Source organism: Poecilia latipinna, unplaced genomic scaffold, assembly GCF_001443285.1.
Source record: "Poecilia latipinna isolate Pla-1442-1.1 unplaced genomic scaffold, P_latipinna-1.0 Scaffold771, whole genome shotgun sequence".
Lineage (NCBI taxonomy): Eukaryota > Metazoa > Chordata > Actinopteri > Cyprinodontiformes > Poeciliidae > Poecilia > Poecilia latipinna.
In genome coordinates, this window is record NW_015113387.1 from 93,812 (window position 1) to 111,663 (window position 17,852).

Consider the following 17,852-nt stretch of genomic DNA (forward strand, 5'->3'; position numbering starts at 1 on the left):
GAACTTATTAGCAAAAACCCTTTCTAGAGTTACGTCCTCTATCCCTGACACAAATAAATCTGAAGGTTATAAACTCCATCCATTTTCTTTGGATGTTTAAATCTGTTATATTCGATGGTGACTTGTGTCACCATTGAGTAATAGTTCTGAGCAAATATCAAGAGGTGAACATACTTTAAGATAAATGACAAGTGTTAAAAGCTTTAGCCCATTTAATTTGATATACTTAAAGACTGAACTGTGCTGTAAATTACATGAACAATTTCAAACATTTTAAAAGACAGGTTTGGTAAGCAATGTCTTCTGTACATAGTCCCGACAAATAAATTAAAATAACAAAAATCAAAATGTTTTGTAATACTTGCCATGAGATCTTTTGTGACCTGCCCGCGGAGCTCGGTAACAGATGAGAACAATATTTAAAATCAAAGAAAAAACCAGGCAGGATACTGTAGTCACCAGGGCAATAGATTCAAAACTTTTGATCTCCACTAAAAACAACAAAATATATTACTTGTAATAAGTTTTTTTTTAAATGCATTTGATTAAAATTATCAGAGACAAATTCCTACCAATTTCCAGTCTGGTTCCATTTCCAAAGAATATTTTTCCACATGAGATCACAGCGCAGTAAAAAATCCCAGAATCAGAGGAGCTGACAACTTTGGACAAATTAAACATACAACTCTTCTCAGAGTCAGATTTCTTCTCACATTCATGATGTTTGTTCCCCTCTATGTTGATCATATTTGGATAGGTATTATTTGATTTTACTTGGAACCAGAACATGCTGAAATCTTCAGAGCAAGCCATCTTCTCAGAGTCAAACAAAACTGAACAGTGAAGGGTAGCCGTGTCTCCTGGGCGGACTGGATTGGATGCTGCAGGCTCCTGAATGACAGTGTAGTCCGTTACTTTTGTAGTATTCCCTGCATAATAGAAGTTTAAAAGTCAGTTAAACTATGTAAAAACACCTGTAATACTTTGTTAAATAAATAGTAGACAGTTCAGTGAGACATACTTATAAAAAATGTAATTTTGCTTAAAGTAAATTTTAAAATGCCATCTAGTTTGCTATGTTATATGTTTCTATTAAGTCTACATATTGTTCTGTTTCCTACAGTTCTATTATATCCATCAGGTAAAGTTTTAGAAGCAAATATTTAGAAAAAAATAAGTTCTTTACCTATAACTATCCAATATGTCCCTCTCCATACAATAGTCCCTGCCCAAGCAGCGATTGCACAGTGGTAGAGTCCATCATCACTGTAGGAGGCATTCAACAATGTCAGATTGATAAATTTTTGATTACTATTTACCACCCATCTTGACTTAGAAAACTCTGGCTCAAAATCGGGGCTTTTAGGTTGTTGTTGTCTCACAGGCACTTTCAAAATCAGTCTCAGCGTATCTCCTGGTCTTTGCTTGTACCAGTGGATAACTCGTTCGTTAAACTCGCTGGCCAGAGCACATTGAAAGGTCACAGATTCTCCAAGCTGAACCATCTTCATTGGTTCAAGAGTGTCTGAAGAGAACAAAAGCACTAAATGAAAATAGGAGATTTTTAAGACAGTTTGTATAATAAAAATAAAAACTCACATCCCGGCTGAAGAAAAAGGAATGTCGCCAATAACGCGATCATCTTGACCCTGTCTCTTGGCAGGAATTTTGCTGGGCTTTTAATTACTGTGGGTGGTGCTTCATTAGTACTATTGTATGTCACAGTTTAAGATTATTCTCATTGGTTGTCTCAAAAACCATATTTGGTGATTGCAAATTGCAAATGTCGTACATACTTCCTGTCGCAGTTTTTTTTTTCCATTTCTTAGAACAGCATATCACTTGAATCTCCTATCTTTACACACGACTTAAAAAAAATCAAAAAGATTGTACGTGTACAGATGTTAACACTGAAGTATCAGATGGGGTTTTGTTTTTGTAGGTACTAATATTTGTTTAGAGCCACAGCAGCAGGGCTCCTGCAGCGGCTCTGTACTTCTAAATAACAGTTGGATGTGAAGCCAATATAAAAAAGTTTACACTGGTTTCTATATCAGGTTTTGTAATTTATTAAAATGAGACCAAGATAAATCTGTAGAGATTTCTTTTCATGTACTACTGTCTGCATAACTCGATTAAAACACACACACAAAAAAATTAAGGAAACATTTATGAAAAACTGCAACAATGTTGTACACATCCTTAAACTAATACATATTGAAGTATCTTTTTATTTTATTGCAGCACCCAGTTATATTTTTTTTAGGTATACCTCTATCAGCTTGGTACATCATACCTCGGCAATATTTGTTGAGGGGTCCTCCAACCCCTGTGTTGGTGGGGGTGGGGGACATGATTTTCACTGGCTACCCTTGAAATCTGATTGGCCACGCTGCCTAGCCACGCCCATAAGAGCTGACAATCAATTTGTCCATAGCACACAGATTAGCTTTTCATATTGGAATCTTCAAAGTGAAGATTCATTTATATAGGATACTTTTTAACTTCAAACTTTGATATCCTATTCATTGCAATATAAGACTGTAGGGAATTTAGGTAACATTGCAGTTTTAGCGGGCCACTATTATACTATCGGTGCCTCTGCCTGGCACCCACAAGAAAAAATAAATAAATAAATAAATAAATAAATATAGACATGGTCCTATTAACTCTCTTAAGAAGAAGTAATCATGAATCTCTGTCATACCTGATGGGAAGAGCGTAGACCAGGGGTCCCCAAACCTTTTCCTGCGAGGGCCACATAGCTGTTCCCTTTTGTGGTCGGGGGCCGGTCTTAGTTTTTCGAGAAAGAAACCTTGGCGACGACATATTCGCGTTTGTAGATAGAATTTGACCCAGAATGCAAATGGAAAAAAACCGTGAATGAAACGGTGACTGGTACTGACTAGTATATATTCCATTGAGGGACACTAAGTTTCATATCCGCTCAAGAGCCCCCCTGGTGGTTGAAGAAAAATCCACATGTATATGAAAATAAAAACACTGAATGCCGGACCGGATCCGTTATTGTTCAGGGGGCCGGACCAAATGAGGAGGCGGGCCGGATCCGGCCCGTGGGCCGTAGCTTGGGGACCCCTGGCGTAGACCATGGGTGTCAGGTTCCAGTCCTCAAGTGCTGGTGTCTTACATGTCTCTGCTTCAACACAGCTGATTTAAATTTTTAAGCTGCCTATTCACCATGTCATAAAGTTCTGCTAAGAACCTATCATTTGATTCAGGTAGGCTGTCAGTCATTCAGCCTATTGTTAGTTCACACACATATATACATTTTTGACCTATCATTGAGAACATTATGTCTGTATGCTTTGTATGTGTGTGATATTTTAGTAGTGTATAAGCACAATCTTAGTCTTTTGTGTGTGACACAGAAAAAACTGTATGCGTGTGTGATATTTTAAGTGTTTATCTGCAATTTTAGTATTGTGTGTGTGTGTCTTTAGTAGTGTGTGTGAGACAAAGCATAGTTTTTGTCCTAAACGGCCCCTCATATGTCTCCCATGAAATTCACATATGAAAATCACTTGTGAAAACATGAAAAATGAGCAGACAGCTGCAGTCATCAAGACAGATGGTCAACTGCTTCAGAAATTAAAAGTGCAAGATGAACAGGATGTAGTGTGCTATACAAAGACGCTGTACTGAAAACAAAACCTGTGATATCTGCATCAGACGCCACAAAGCTGCATGCAGGAGTTGCGTTGGTTTTCTCATGATCTGTGGTACCTTGTCAGATTTTACTATCGTAAAATCTATCATAACGCTTCTAGCACAGATCGTCAAAACACTGGGTGAAGACAGGTGATCTGTGCTGGCTTCTAGTTGTAAATATTTTATTAGCCTAAGTGTAACTAGTTGATATAGTAAGAATAATAGTCTATTTCTGCAGGCATCATGAAGACGCAACATGACGTTGACTAATAATCTCTCTATACTGGACATAACATAGAAAAACTCCAGTTATCAGAAGTAAAAAAAAAAATCGAACTCAAGATTTGAAAATAGGAGGAATAGGAAGGCTGGTTAATGGACAAGCCCAAAATTTGATCCAGTTACTTTGAAGTAACTGGATTATTTTAATTAAACCAGGATTAAACTTGAATAATTGTTAGATGCATATACCCGTTTATTGCCATTCAGATGATTTGGAGGTGACAGATGTCCAGCTCCTACCTTTCGCTGTCAAACCCTTTTCTTCCTAAGAAACACTGAAGTCATTGTTGCTTCCTGAACAATATGATCCAAAGAAAAAGACTGCAGTCCTTCAGTAGAACCATCTCACTTTCTTCATCACTCCATAGCTTCTTTCTCCAAAACTGCAGACAAATTGCTCAAGTCTTTGGTGAAATTGCTCATAATGTAATATTTATTATGAAATATGTATTAATTTTATGAAAATCTTTTGTGTATACAGAATGAAAACACAGTAGTTCATCTTTTTAATCACATAAGTGGTTTTATTGTGTCAGTGACACTTTAAGAATACAGATAATTTCATATAGCTCAGGTTGAAATGCATGCTGAAATATTTGGCATAAAAAGCAATTATGCATGATTTTCCATGTAAATATTTATGGATGTTTAGAATATATTCTCTGAGTAAATGCACTCAGAGTAATAGCACTCCATGTTTTCCATTTTCTTCTTTGTGCTTCCATGTCTTTCCTTATTAGAAAAATCCAAGAATGCATAGCTTTTGTTTCTACCATCAGACTGTGAAGCAGATGAAAATAAAATCAGTGCATTTAGCTACTGAATATGAACAAAAGAAAACCAAAGAATAAGTTTTCATCAATTCATATTACTTACGAGATCAAGTATTCTTTCTCTCAGGCTATGCAGTTCTTCTTGTGAGGTGGTTTCCATCCCTGATGTAAACATTTCAGAAGGTTATATACGCTATACATTTAGTTTGGATATTTTAATCTGTTGGATGGTGACACAAGTCAAGTAATAGTTCAGAGCAAATATGCAGAAGTAAGAGGAACATATTTTAAAATAAGTAACAAGTGTCAAAAGCTTTAGCCCCTGTTTAAGCTGACATAAATAAAGGCTGGGCTATGTATGCTATAAAATGCACGAGTGTAATTTGAAGCATGTTATAAGATTCTTTTGGAAAGAAAAAACATACTTAGGGTTAGACGGAAGCAAATTAGTTACTTCTGTTTAGTTATGAATTTGACTGTCAAGTGTCAGAGATTATGTGCAGACAAAGGCAACCTAAAACCATATTTAGCAAATGCATTATTTCAAACTTATAAAAAATCATCATTGCAGTTGTGCTACATTGTTGACAATAAAAACCACTATACATTGAATCGGCAAATCCACAGGAACTACAGGTGGAAAAGATTTATTTTTAACTATATCAGTTTTTTCTCAACATAGTTCCAGATAAACTAACAAACTAAAAATAATGACAATAATTTAAAATTTTTGTAATACTTACCATGAGACCTTTGGTGACCTGCCCTCTGAGCTCGATAAAAGAAAAGAAAAATATTTAAAATCAAAGAAGAGATGAGGCAGGATACTGTAGTCACCAGGACAGTAGATTCAAAACTTGTGTTGTCCACTAAAAAATATCAAGAAGAAAAAATATTTGTAATTGATTAAAAGAATTTGATATTCTATAATTTAAAGTATCAGAGACAAAATCCTACCAATTTCCAGTTTGGTTCCATTTCCAAATAATATTTTTCCACATGAGGCCACAGCGCAGTAAAAAATCCCAGAATCAGAGGAGTTGACAACTTTGGAGAAATTAAACATACAACTCTTCTCAGAGTCAGATTTCTTCTCGCATTCATGATGTTTGTTTCCCTCTGTGTAGATCATATTTGGATAGATATTATTTGATTTTGCTTGGAACCAGAACATGCTGAAATCTTCAGACCAAGCCATCTTCTCAGAGTCAAACAAAACTGAACAGTGAAGGGTAGCCGTGTCTCCTGAGCGAACTGGATTGGTTGCTGAAGGCTGTTGAATGACAATGTTGTTCGATATCCTCACAGTATTCTCTGCACAACAGAAGAAAAGTTTAAAAATAAATTAAACTATGTCAAATACACCTCTAACATTTCTGTTAAAGAATGGAAAGATTCAGTGAGACGCTTAATGTATAAAATTTAGTTTTTATTCAATTAAATTTTAAAATGCAATGTAAATGGATTATGTCTTCCTTATAAGTCTACATATTGTTATTTTCCCCACAGCTCTATTATGTTCATAAGGTGAAATTTTAGAAGCAAATATTTAGAAAAAATCCAACACAAACAAAACATATTTACCTGTCACCATCAAATATGTCCCACTCCATTCAATACTCCCTGTCCAGGCAGAGAGTTCACAGTGATAGAGTCCATCATCACTGTAGGACGCCTTCAACAATGTCAGACGACTAAATTTCTCATCATTATTTACCTCCCATCTTGAGTCAGGAATCTCCGGATCAAATTTATGTGTTGTAAGTTTTTGTTGTCTCAAAAACACTGTTACAATCAGTCTCAGTGTATCTCCTGGTCTTTGCTTGTACCAGTAGACATCTCTGTCGCTAAACTTACTGGGCAGAGCACATTTGAAGGTCACAGATTCTCCAGTCTGAACAATGTTCATCGGTACAAGAGTGTCTGAAAAGAACAAAAGCGTTAAATGAAAAAGCTGCTTTTTAAGACATAGCTAGAATGATGAAAACAAAAACTCACAGCCCCGATGAAGAAGAAGCAATGTCACCAATAACACGATCATCTTGAACCTGTCTCTTGACAGTAGAGTTGCTGGTGTTTTAATAGTAGTGGGTGGTGCTTCGAGCAGTACTAATATCCTGGAGGTCACAAATTAACATATTGTTCTCATTGGTTGTCACAAAATATAGATTACGTGATTGTAAGTAGTAAATGTCGTATGCACTTCCTGCCACACTGTTTTTTTCCACTTTTTAGAAATGCATATTACTTCAATCTTCTATTTTCACACACTTCTTTAAAAAAAATATTGTGCTTACACAGTTGGACACGATAACACTGAAGTATCCACTATTTCTTTCGTTATCGTCATTTCACCGGGTGCAGAAACAGACACTGAAATATATTTTGTATTGCTTATTGCCATGTTACTTTCTCTTGTGGCTGTCTGCATTTTGGTGCACTTCAGGAACAGAACATGCATGGGCATTTGTTCCTGCAAGATGCAGTATGTTTTAGTACACAGCAACAGATCATCTACACATTCCACCAATTACTGAAAACCTCATTGCTATTTGATCCAGAATTTCTACAGACTGTTTCAGTTTGTTGTAAGTTTGCACAGACACCAACTTTATGTACCATCTCACACCCATGTGCACATGCTAAAGAGTACAAACACTTTTGCAGAGCTTTCCTTGATAAATATTTAGCATTTCATCCCCTCATTTCATCACCTTTGTCAAGAACAGTTCTTGACAGAGTCACCTTATTTTTTAGATCTGACATTATGTATAACCAATACAAAAATTCTATTGACTAACAAATGTCTAAAAATTATGACAACCTGTTTGCCAGATCTCAGTAATGGCTTCCCCAAAGAAAAAGACAGTAGTCGTTGCAGCTGATTTGAACCCGTTCTGCTACTCTCTGGCATCAGAAGCTGTCTTTGCCAAGCAGTGGCAGCTACAAATTCATTGTCATTGTCATTGCAAGAATTTGTTTTGTTGTCTTTTTCTTTAGTGAAGGCAGTGAGCTTCTGTGGTAAAAAAGACAGGCCAATGTTTTCAAACCTTTATTTCTCTTAATTACAAAGAGTTTCTGCATAGCAAGTGAAAACAAAAAAAAAAATCATGATTACAATATTTTATCAGACTAATAAAAAAAACAAAAAAACAATACAGATGTCACTTTAAATCAATCAATGGTGGTGAGCATCTAGTGAGATTTTATATATTGTGTATACACCATGATATAAACTGAGCTGTTTCCACTGTTCTTCTGCAAACAGCAAGTCAATAATGTGTCTGCAATTTTTTTTAAATTATTAAATTCTGATCTAAATGTAAAACAAAATCAAAGTCAGAGTAAAATGAGTAGTTGTGAAGATTAATGTGAAATAGGAGCAATTTATTTGACATTCAATTATAATATTAAACCACTTATAACGCAACTAATTTGGACAAGTACAGAGGATGAAGTTCAAGGCAGCAAAAAACAAAACAAGAAAAAAAAATCATCTTCTTACCAGCAATTATCTAATTTTCAAAATATTTTTCCAGGTGATCACAAGGACACATTTTTAAACCCTCCAATATTTGTGAGAAATACAAGTTGTAAGTTATCCAGTTATAAAAAGCAATTTCTGTCATTTCAAATTATTTTGTTTTTACAGATGATTACAAAACATCACAATAATTACAACAGCAGTGAATCATGCTAATAGAGAAGTAAAAAAAAGCAATTAAAAAGACATGCTATATGTTAACACATTTAACATATGTCTGATTTTTCACATCAGTATTTACTGATGCTTAGACTTTAATGCCAGAGTAGAAACACTCCTGGGGTTCCATTCTTTTCTTCTTGCCTCCACGTTTTTTCTTACTTTTAGAAAAATTCAAGGTAGCATAATTTTTGTTTTCACCATCAGCCTGTGGAGCAGATGAAAATAAAATTAGTGCATTTAGCTGTTGAATATAAACAAAAGGAAACCAAAGCAAAATAAATTATTGTTCATCAATCCATTTATTTACAGGATCAGGTAATCTCTCTCGATGTCTGTGCGATGTTTCTTGTGAAGTGGTGCTCTCCATCCCTGACGCACAAAAAAAAAAAATCAGAAGGTTATAAACTCCATCCATTTTCATTGGATGTTTAAATCTGTTATATTCGATGGTGACACAAGTAATAGTTGTGAGCAAATATGCAGAAAAAGTATTGAACATACTTTAAGATAAGTAAGAAGTGTCAAAAGCTTTAGCTTCTGTTTAATATGATATAATTAAAGGCTGGACTGAGCTGCAAAATTACATGAACAATTTGAAGCATTTTATAAGACAGTCTTATAAAATGCTGTCTTAGTGAGAAACAAATTAGTTACGCTTAGAGATTGGAACAAAATAGTTACTTATGTTTAGTTACAAATTTGACAGCCAAGTGTCAGATAATAAATGCAAATAAAGACAATGCAAAAACATATTTTACAAATTCATAATTTCAAAGTTGGCATCAAAAATTATTGTTGCAATTATGCGTTAGATCCTTCCCAGTAAGAAATAAAACAAACTTTACACCAAATCGGCAAATCTACAGAGAATACAGATAGAGTTATATCTATTTAAAATAATGAATTTTTGCGTAGTCCGATAAAAAAAAACTAAAATAACAAAAATCTAATTCTTTTGTAATACTTGCCATGAGATCTTTTTTTCACTACCCTCGAAGTTCCGTAACAGATGAGAACAATATTTAAAATTAAAGAACAAACCAGGCAGGACACGGTAGTCACCAGTGAAATAGATTCAAAGCTTGTGTTGTCCACTACAAACAACAACAAAAAAATTATTTGTATTTTATATATTTTTTAAGTGTATTATTTAATTTAAAGTATCAGAGACAAAATCCTACCAATTTCCAGTCTGGTTCCATTTCCAAAGAATATTTTTCCACATGAGGTCACAGCGCAGTAAAATATCCCAGAATCAGAGGAGTTGACAACTTTGGAGAAATTAAACATGCAACTCTTCTCAGAGTCAGATTTCTTCTTGCATTCATGATGTTTGTTTCCCTCTGTGTAGATCATATTTGGATAGGTATTATTTGATTTTGCTTGGAACCAGAACACGCTGAAATCTTCAGAGCAAGCCATCTTCTCAGAGTCAAACAAAACTGAACAGTGAAGGGTAGCCGTGTCTCCTGAGCGAACTGGAATGGATACTGCAAGTTGCTGAATGACAGTGTTGTTCGATATCCTCACAGTATTCTCTGCACAACAGAAGAAAAGTTTAAAAGTAAATTAAGCTATGTCAAATACACCTGCAATGATTCTGTTAAAAAAATGGACAGATTCAGTGAGGCGCTTAATACATGTCCATGTTTTGAATATCATCCTTGCAAAAATGTAAGTTTTAAAATGCTATCTAAATAGTTGTATATGTTTCTATTCAGTCTACATATTGTTCAGTTTCCTACAATCACTTTTTTTCATAGCGTTAAGCTGTAGAAGCAGAAATTAAAAAAATAAATCATTCATTACCTGTCACCATCAAATATGTCCAACTCCAGTTGGCTCTCCCTGTCCACGTAGCGAGTTCACAGTGATAGAGACCTTGGTCACTGTAGGTTGTATTCAGCAGCGTCAGACGGATAAATTTTTCATCATTATTCACCTTCCATCTTGAGTCAGAAAACCCTGGCTCAAAATCAATGGTTGTATTTTTCAGTCGTTTCAACACTTTCAAAATCCGCTTCATAGCATCGTCTGGTCTTTGCTTGTACCAGTGGATATCTCTTTGGTTATACTCAACACTCGGTAGAGCACAGTGGAAGGTCGCAGATTCTCCAGCTTGAACTGGTATCAATGGTACAACAGTGTCTATGTAAAAAAAAATAAAAATAAATATAAAGTGTATTTATTTATTCATAAATACAATGGTATTAAAAAAGAACTTACAGCCCCGATGAAGAAGAAGCAAAGTCACCAATAACACGATCATCTTGAATCTGTCTCTTGACAGTAGAGTTGCTGGTGTTTTAATGGTAGTGGGTGGTGCTTCAAACGGTACCAATATCCTGCAGGTCACAAAGCAACATATTGTTCTCATTGGTTGTTACAAAATATAGATTCTGTGATTGTAAGTAGTAATTGTCGTATGCACTTCCTGCCACACTGTTTTTTTTCCACTTCTTAGAAATGCATATCACTTCAATCTTCTATTTTCACACACTTCTTTAAAAAAATATTGCGCTTCCACACTTAGACACTTTAACAGTGAAATTTCCACTATTTCTTTTGTTTTTGTCATTTTGCCGAATTCAGAAACACGCAGGCAATGAAACATATTTCGTATTGCTTATTAACATGCTACTTTCTACTGTGGCTGTCTGCATTTTGCTTGACTACATGAGCACATGTCCAAGAACATGGATGTTACGGCCTGGCTCAGCCAGGGGAAAGGGAAGTAACATTAAATAAACCTAGATGTTAAGGTTTTGACAATTTAGGAATTTATTGTTTGGGTTTTCAACAAAAGGAGAAAAAAACGAAAAAAAAAAAACGTAACAATAATCAAAAGGGTACAACTTACAGCCAACAAGTACTAAATCAACAAAATCTACAAATCAGTGCTGTGTGACAAAACTTAATCACATGGGACTTTGCGTCCAGGTTAAACAAACACAGTAAAACAAACAAAACAAGCTACAAGTCTAGTGTAGCGTTATAAAACCCCACAGGGTAAAGACTGTTGAAGCAGTCTAAAGAAATTAACAAAGCCAAATTAGACCACAACTCTAGTAGCAGTACAAGAAAACAAAACCCCACAGGTTCAATCCTGTCACAAGTTACAGAAAGGTCAAAGTGCAAACAGGTAACAGCAAACCCACGTACACATCCAACAAGTGGCAAGCTGTCTCAACAAAGAAACAAGCTGCACCTTCTCCTAGGAAGTCCTTGATTTTGAAAGGGAGGCCTCAACAGCGATTGGTGGAGCCTGCAATTGATGACCCAATCACGGTAGGCCTCAGGGTGTGACACAGGACATTAAGGCAACACCCGCTTCCAGGTGAAGTCCATCTGATTAGCCTCTGCAAAAAAAACAAACACAGAAAAGGCCACTGGCCGTAACAATGGACATTTGTTCTTGCAAGATGCAGTATGTTTTAAAATGCAGCAATAGATCATCTGCACATCCCACTAATTACTGAATATCGCATTGCTATCTGATCCAGAATTTCTGCACTCTTCCAGTTTGTTTTAAGTTCGCACAGATTTTGACTTTATGTACCGCCTCACACTATTGTGCTCGTGTTCAGAGCACAAACATTTTTGCAGAGCTTTTCTTGATAACATTGCATCCCCTCATTTGAGCACCTATGTCAAGGAAGGTTCTTGACAAAGGTGACTCGCATTTTGTTTTCCAAGGCTTGTAGTACTGGATTAGGCAATAATGCCACAATTTATTAATGGAATAAAATTTGCCTTCAAAATAAAACCACTTTTAAAAAGAATTCTGCAATAATCAGCACAAAAAGTATTAATGTCATCACATAATGCAGCAGAAACTACAAAATGTGTTCAAAGATTTTGTTACATTTTGCATCAAAAAGTGGTTTTATTACATTTTAGCCACATTTTATTACATTATTGCATATAGTGGCTTTACTACATAATGTGGCCATTATAAGGTTTACTAGTGTAAGGCATACTATCAAGTTTGGACCTGCTTTTAACCCTCTGATGCATAAGTGGGTACCTTTGGACCCGGTGAGGTCATCTTTTTGCAATATCTTTGCAAAGAACAGTTTTCATCACTTAATATTCCAGGTATGCCTCAAAAAAACATGTTATTGATATCATGCAATAATTTTTTTTTATTTACCTTTTATACATTTTAAGAAATATGTTTTATATTACTACCCCTGTCTTCCATAAGTGGGTCCAAAAGGACCCGCATTCATTTCCTATGGAATTTAATAGGAATCTTTGTTTCTTAATATTAGTTAGCTAACCAAGCTAACTAACATTACTGCCTATACTTTATTGTGCATGTGTATTTTTTTGTGTGTGTGTGTGTGTGTCTGACACACAGATGCACACAGGACTATGTTTCTCGACTGGCCTGGGAACGCCTTGGGATTCCCCTGGAGGAGCTGGAACATTAGCCTATTATGAACAATGTTCATAATAGAAGAAAAATGTGGAGCTACTCCCGCAACCCGACCCCGAATAAGCAGAAGAAGATGGATGAATGGATGGATGGATGCATAAATAACTGCACATGCATACACACACTCATATGCATGATACACACAGCACAATAGAATACAGACAATAATGTTAGCTAGCTTGGTTAGCTAACTAGTTTCAAGAAACATGCTCTTTCTACCCTCCTCCACCCCCCTGTGCACGCGCGCACACGCACACACACACACACACACACACACACACACACACATATAATGGACGTTGACACTGTTCCAAGATTGCTGTTGTAAAATTGCTGTCATTTTGTTTTAAAAATGTTCTATAAATCGTCACAAATCTTCTACAGTTTGTCCTAAAAATGCTTATAAAAGTGAAAAATGAAACCACAAAGGCTTTCGTCAAATATGAGGAACAATAATGTCTGCGGCTGGTTTGTAAATAATAAAAGGATTGCAGCCAAAGTAACTGTTTGTGTATTTAATACTGGAGATTCTCTCCATCAAAGATAGAGGAAAGGAAGAAGATGGTCAGAAACACCTCAAGAGTAAGTATGCCTACTCTTTCACCTTCTGGCATCCCTGTGGCCTGGGACTTTCACAGAAAGTACCAGCATGTTTATGAAGTGTGGGAGGCCCTACTTTATCAAATCAAGATAGGAATAATAGAAAGGTTGCCACTCTGAGGTAGAAAAAAAAAAAAAAACAGCTTCCAGTCCAGGGTGAGCATGGCTGGCTCTATGGGTGGGCAATGCCCCCCACTGCCTGCCCAGGCAGCAGGGTCTGCCTCCACTTCACTAAATCTGCACTTCCAGAGAAAGAACAGCCCCAGAGCATGAAGCTACCAGGCATCACTATGCTTTACTGTGGTGATGATCCTTTGATATCCAGTATTTTTTTATTTAACTTATTTTTATTTTGAAGAATCAAAATGCAACAAAAGAATATCTCTGCTTCTAGAATCTTTTAGTTTTTATTTAGAATATTTTAGGTTAGACTTCAGTCCACTGTTTAATAAACATACGGAATTAACTTTCATCCTGAACCACTGCAGCCACTTAAATATGTAACAGATTAATAATCAATCTATTTTATTAGCAGGGTGCATGAGAGAGACATTTTACAGTACTCACCAAATAAACAGCATTCATAAAGGGATCATAAAATGCCAGTAAAAGTGAACTTGCTCTACTTGTTTTACTAAAGGACCCTGCATTTTGAGTGACAGGTGCCATGCACACTCCACTCTGAGTTACAAAAGTTCAGACGAGCATGACATACCATGACCCCGTGAGGGTTATAATACACAGAGACAAACCCTGTACCTAGTTATTACTTTATTAATAATATGACAGGCAATTGAAGTTCACAAAGTTAAAATACATAAAACAAAGAACAACATACTGTACAATAAAGGAAAACAAATTATTGCGTAACAATTACAGATAGCATACTCTGATTCTAACTGATTAGTAATACAAATGAATGTGATTAACATGGAAATATAACACTCGAGTACTTCTGGGTTCTTTTTTACTACTTGTGTTGAAGTACCTATGAAGCAACCAATTTAGACAAAAACAAACGACACACATTTCAAAGAGAAAGATTCTGGATGCTATTAGATGCAGTTTTTTTTTTTTAAAAAAAACATCCCTTAAAAATACAGATAATTTCAAATGGCTTGGGGTGCATTTTAAAATACTCTGCAATAAAAAGCAGCTACATTTGATTTTTCACTGCAATATTTGTTGATGTTCAGATTTTAATCTCAGAGTAAAAGCACTCTTCTGTTTCCATTTTTTTCTTCCGGCCTTCACATCGTTTCTTACTTGTAGAGAAATGTAATGCAGCATAGTTTTCGTTTCCACCTTCAGCCTGTGTGGAAGATAACAATAAATTACTACATTTAGCTGTCTGATATTAGGAAATTGATACAAAACCAAAAAAACAATACTTGTCCTCCATCAGTATTACTTACAGGTATTTTCTGTGTCAAGCTGTGTAGTGTTTCTTGTAAATTGATGCTTTCCATCCCTAATTATGAAAAATTGCAGGGTTATTCACTTAAGCGACTTAAACCTTGCTTCACTTAACTTTTATTTAGTTTGGTTTTTAGTTATTTGATGACGACAAGTCAAGTTCAGAAAAATTTGAAGAAATAAGTGGAAGAATTTCTTTGAGATCAGTAAAAAAGGTCATAAACCTTAGTAGCTACTTAATCTGAAAGACAGTCTCTATGTGAGAATGTTGGAGCATAAGAAATAAAACACACATTACACTGAACAAGCAAAACCAATAGACTACATCTTGCAAAAAGCTGTTGAGTGCAGAACATCTTTGCTCTTGGAGCTCAATATTTTGAGCAGATGGTCTCAGGCAAAAAAAACAAACAAAAACAGAACAACCCAAAAACGAATGAAAATGACAACAATCTAATTTTTTTCGTCATACTTGCCATGGGATGGTTTTTGATCTGCCGTTGGAGCTTGGCAACAGATGAAAACAACACTTAAAATCAAAGAAAAGACCAGGCAGGACACTGCAGTCACCAGGGCCGTAAATTCAAAACTTGTGCTGCTTGCTAGAAACAACAAAAAACAAAATAATTGTTCATAATTAATGCAATTATAAATGTATTATTTAATTAAAAGCATCAGAGACAAAATCTCACCAATTTCCAATCTGGTTCCATTTCCGATTAACAGTTTTCCACAAGAGGACACAACACAGTAAAACATCCCAGCATCAGAGGAGCTGACAACTTTTGAGAACTGAAACAAACAACTTTTCTCTGTGTTAAATCTCTTCTCACATTCATCACGTCTGTTTGTGTCTGCGTAGATCACGTTCGGATAGGCATTATTGGATTTTGCTTGGAACCAGAAGATGGTAGGATCTTTTGAACATGGCATCTTCTCAGAGTCAAACAAAATTGAACACTGAAAGATAGCAGTGTCTCCTGAACGAACTGGATTGGATACTGCAGGCTGCTGTATCACAGTGTAGTCGGATACCCTTGCAGTATTGTCTGCACAACACAAGAAAAAACAGAGAAGTCAATTAAACAATGCCAGAACCATATTCAATGGTTTTAATTAAATATTGGGCAGCTTTCAGTGGAAACCTGTCAAATACTTTGACTACTTCAAAAAATAAATAACAGTTTGTTCATAAGTTTCTATCAAGTCTACATATTGTTCTGTTTCCTACAGTTTTATATCCATACATTGAAGTTTTAGAAGTAATTTAAAAAATACCATTATTTACTTATCACTATTAAATATTTTCCAATGTTCCAGATTTGTCACTTTCAAAGTCATTTTCCGAGTATCTCCAGGAGAGTATGTGCTGTACAAAAATTTTATGTACAAACATATTCACTGTTTGTACCAGTGAATGTCTGTGGTTGAACTAAGAATAGGACAGAGCACAAAAGAAAAGTCACAAATTCATCAAACTGAACCAGCTTTACTGTTACTAGAATGTACCAGAAAATGTAAAGTATCTTGTTTACTTCACATTTTATATTTTAAATGTACCTGTTGCTCCTCACATGTACAGGCTAGCAACCAAAATAAGTTCTTAATGTTTTTTCAGGAGGCTTGGTTAAGTTTTCATATCATTAACATCGTATTTTTCTTTCATGACATAGGCAATTGAAAACTTTATAGAAGTATGTTATATTATTTACCTTTGAATGCCAAATTTGTAGCACTCCATTCAGGATTCCCAGTGGAAACCTTGCTTGCACAGTGATATATCCCAAAATCCCCTCGTGTTGTCCTCAAAATTGTCAAGTTTATTTCCTTTTTATCATCAGTAACCTTCCATCTTAAGTCAGAAAACTGTGTTCCAAATGTAAAATTTGTTATTTTTTGTTGCTTCACAGACAATTTAACAATTTGTCTCAAAGTATCCCCTGGACTCTGCTTGTACCAGTAAACGACTTGTTGGGTAAACTTAAACTTTGGCATAGCGCATGGAAAAGTTGCAGGTTCACCAAGCTGAACTTGCATCACTGGAACCAGAGAATCTGAACAAAAAGAAGACATATTACATGAAAGTACACCCATCTCAATATAATCACAAAACACTTGCAACTAATTCAAAACCACTCACATGTCTGATGCAGAAACAGCAGTGCAGCTAATAGAACAAACATCTTCATCCTCCCTCTTGCAGTCACACAAACACTTATTTTTAATCTGACTGGGAGGAGCTTCAACATCATACATGTCATACTCACACATCTTTCCGATTGGTTATCAAAAGTTATAATCTTTTGCTCTTCCTGTCACAATGGTTTCGCCAACTTTAACCAAACACATAAATGTTTAGAAAAGTATTTTTAAAAATATGTTTATATTTGAAAGTAAATGGCATGTTTGGCTATCCTACAATTTTAATAATTTAAGCAGTTTTGAGAAAACAATACCTCTCCTTTTATTGATTGTTGTATTGCTTGATCTATAGATTTAATAAGTATGTTTTGAAGATAAACACTATTCTCATTAGTCCACCAGAACAAATGTATTCAAGTCAGCCATTGGATGCCCTTGTGTTATTTATTCTTTATCACGAATTTCTGGACTTGTTATGGTTGTGTATAAGTCAGATGCTCCTTACACTGTATTCTAATTAAGCCTTTGAAGCTGTGTCTGGTGCTGCCTGAAGATGCATTAGAGGTTGATAGAAATCACAATAGACAGGGTAATGGTTGTGATGCCCTTAACAGGAAAAGGGGCCTCTACATCATTCAAGGCCGGCCTAAAACACCTTTGTTGGTCTTGCATGATGAGCCAGAGTCATTGCACTGCACATTTCTCTGTTGGCTGCGGGAGACAAACAGGGAGAGACAGGGCTCTATCGGAGGAGTTTTTCTGATCTCCACTCTTCATTGTCAACCGACCTGTAGCACTTGCTCATGTGTTTGCAGGTCTACTC

The 17,852-nt window shown here is 35.6% G+C and overlaps 1 protein-coding gene across 3 annotated transcripts; it reads right to left on the reverse strand.

Moving 5' to 3' along the window:
* Positions 1–14,200: 14,200 nt before the first annotated feature.
* Positions 14,201–17,183, reverse strand: LOC106955848 (uncharacterized). 3 transcript variants are annotated; one of them, XR_001426657.1, is made up of 7 exons: positions 17,028–17,183; positions 16,845–16,941; positions 16,600–16,753; positions 15,580–15,936; positions 15,360–15,489; positions 14,887–14,942; positions 14,228–14,783 (listed from the first exon to the last, which is right to left on the reverse strand). XR_001426657.1 is itself a non-coding variant. In XM_015046272.1 (6 exons), exons 1-6 carry the CDS (start codon positions 17,146–17,148, stop codon positions 14,664–14,666), a joined length of 1,122 nt encoding a protein of 373 aa, XP_014901758.1. In that variant the 5' UTR covers positions 17,149–17,183; the 3' UTR covers positions 14,201–14,663. The 3 variants fall into 3 exon arrangements, 2 of the variants coding, with proteins under 2 accessions (XP_014901758.1, XP_014901760.1); XM_015046272.1 differs by having other exon boundaries at positions 14,201–14,783; positions 15,364–15,489; positions 16,600–16,941; XM_015046274.1 differs by having other exon boundaries at positions 16,600–16,941.
* Between the last annotated feature and the right edge of the window lie 669 nt (positions 17,184–17,852).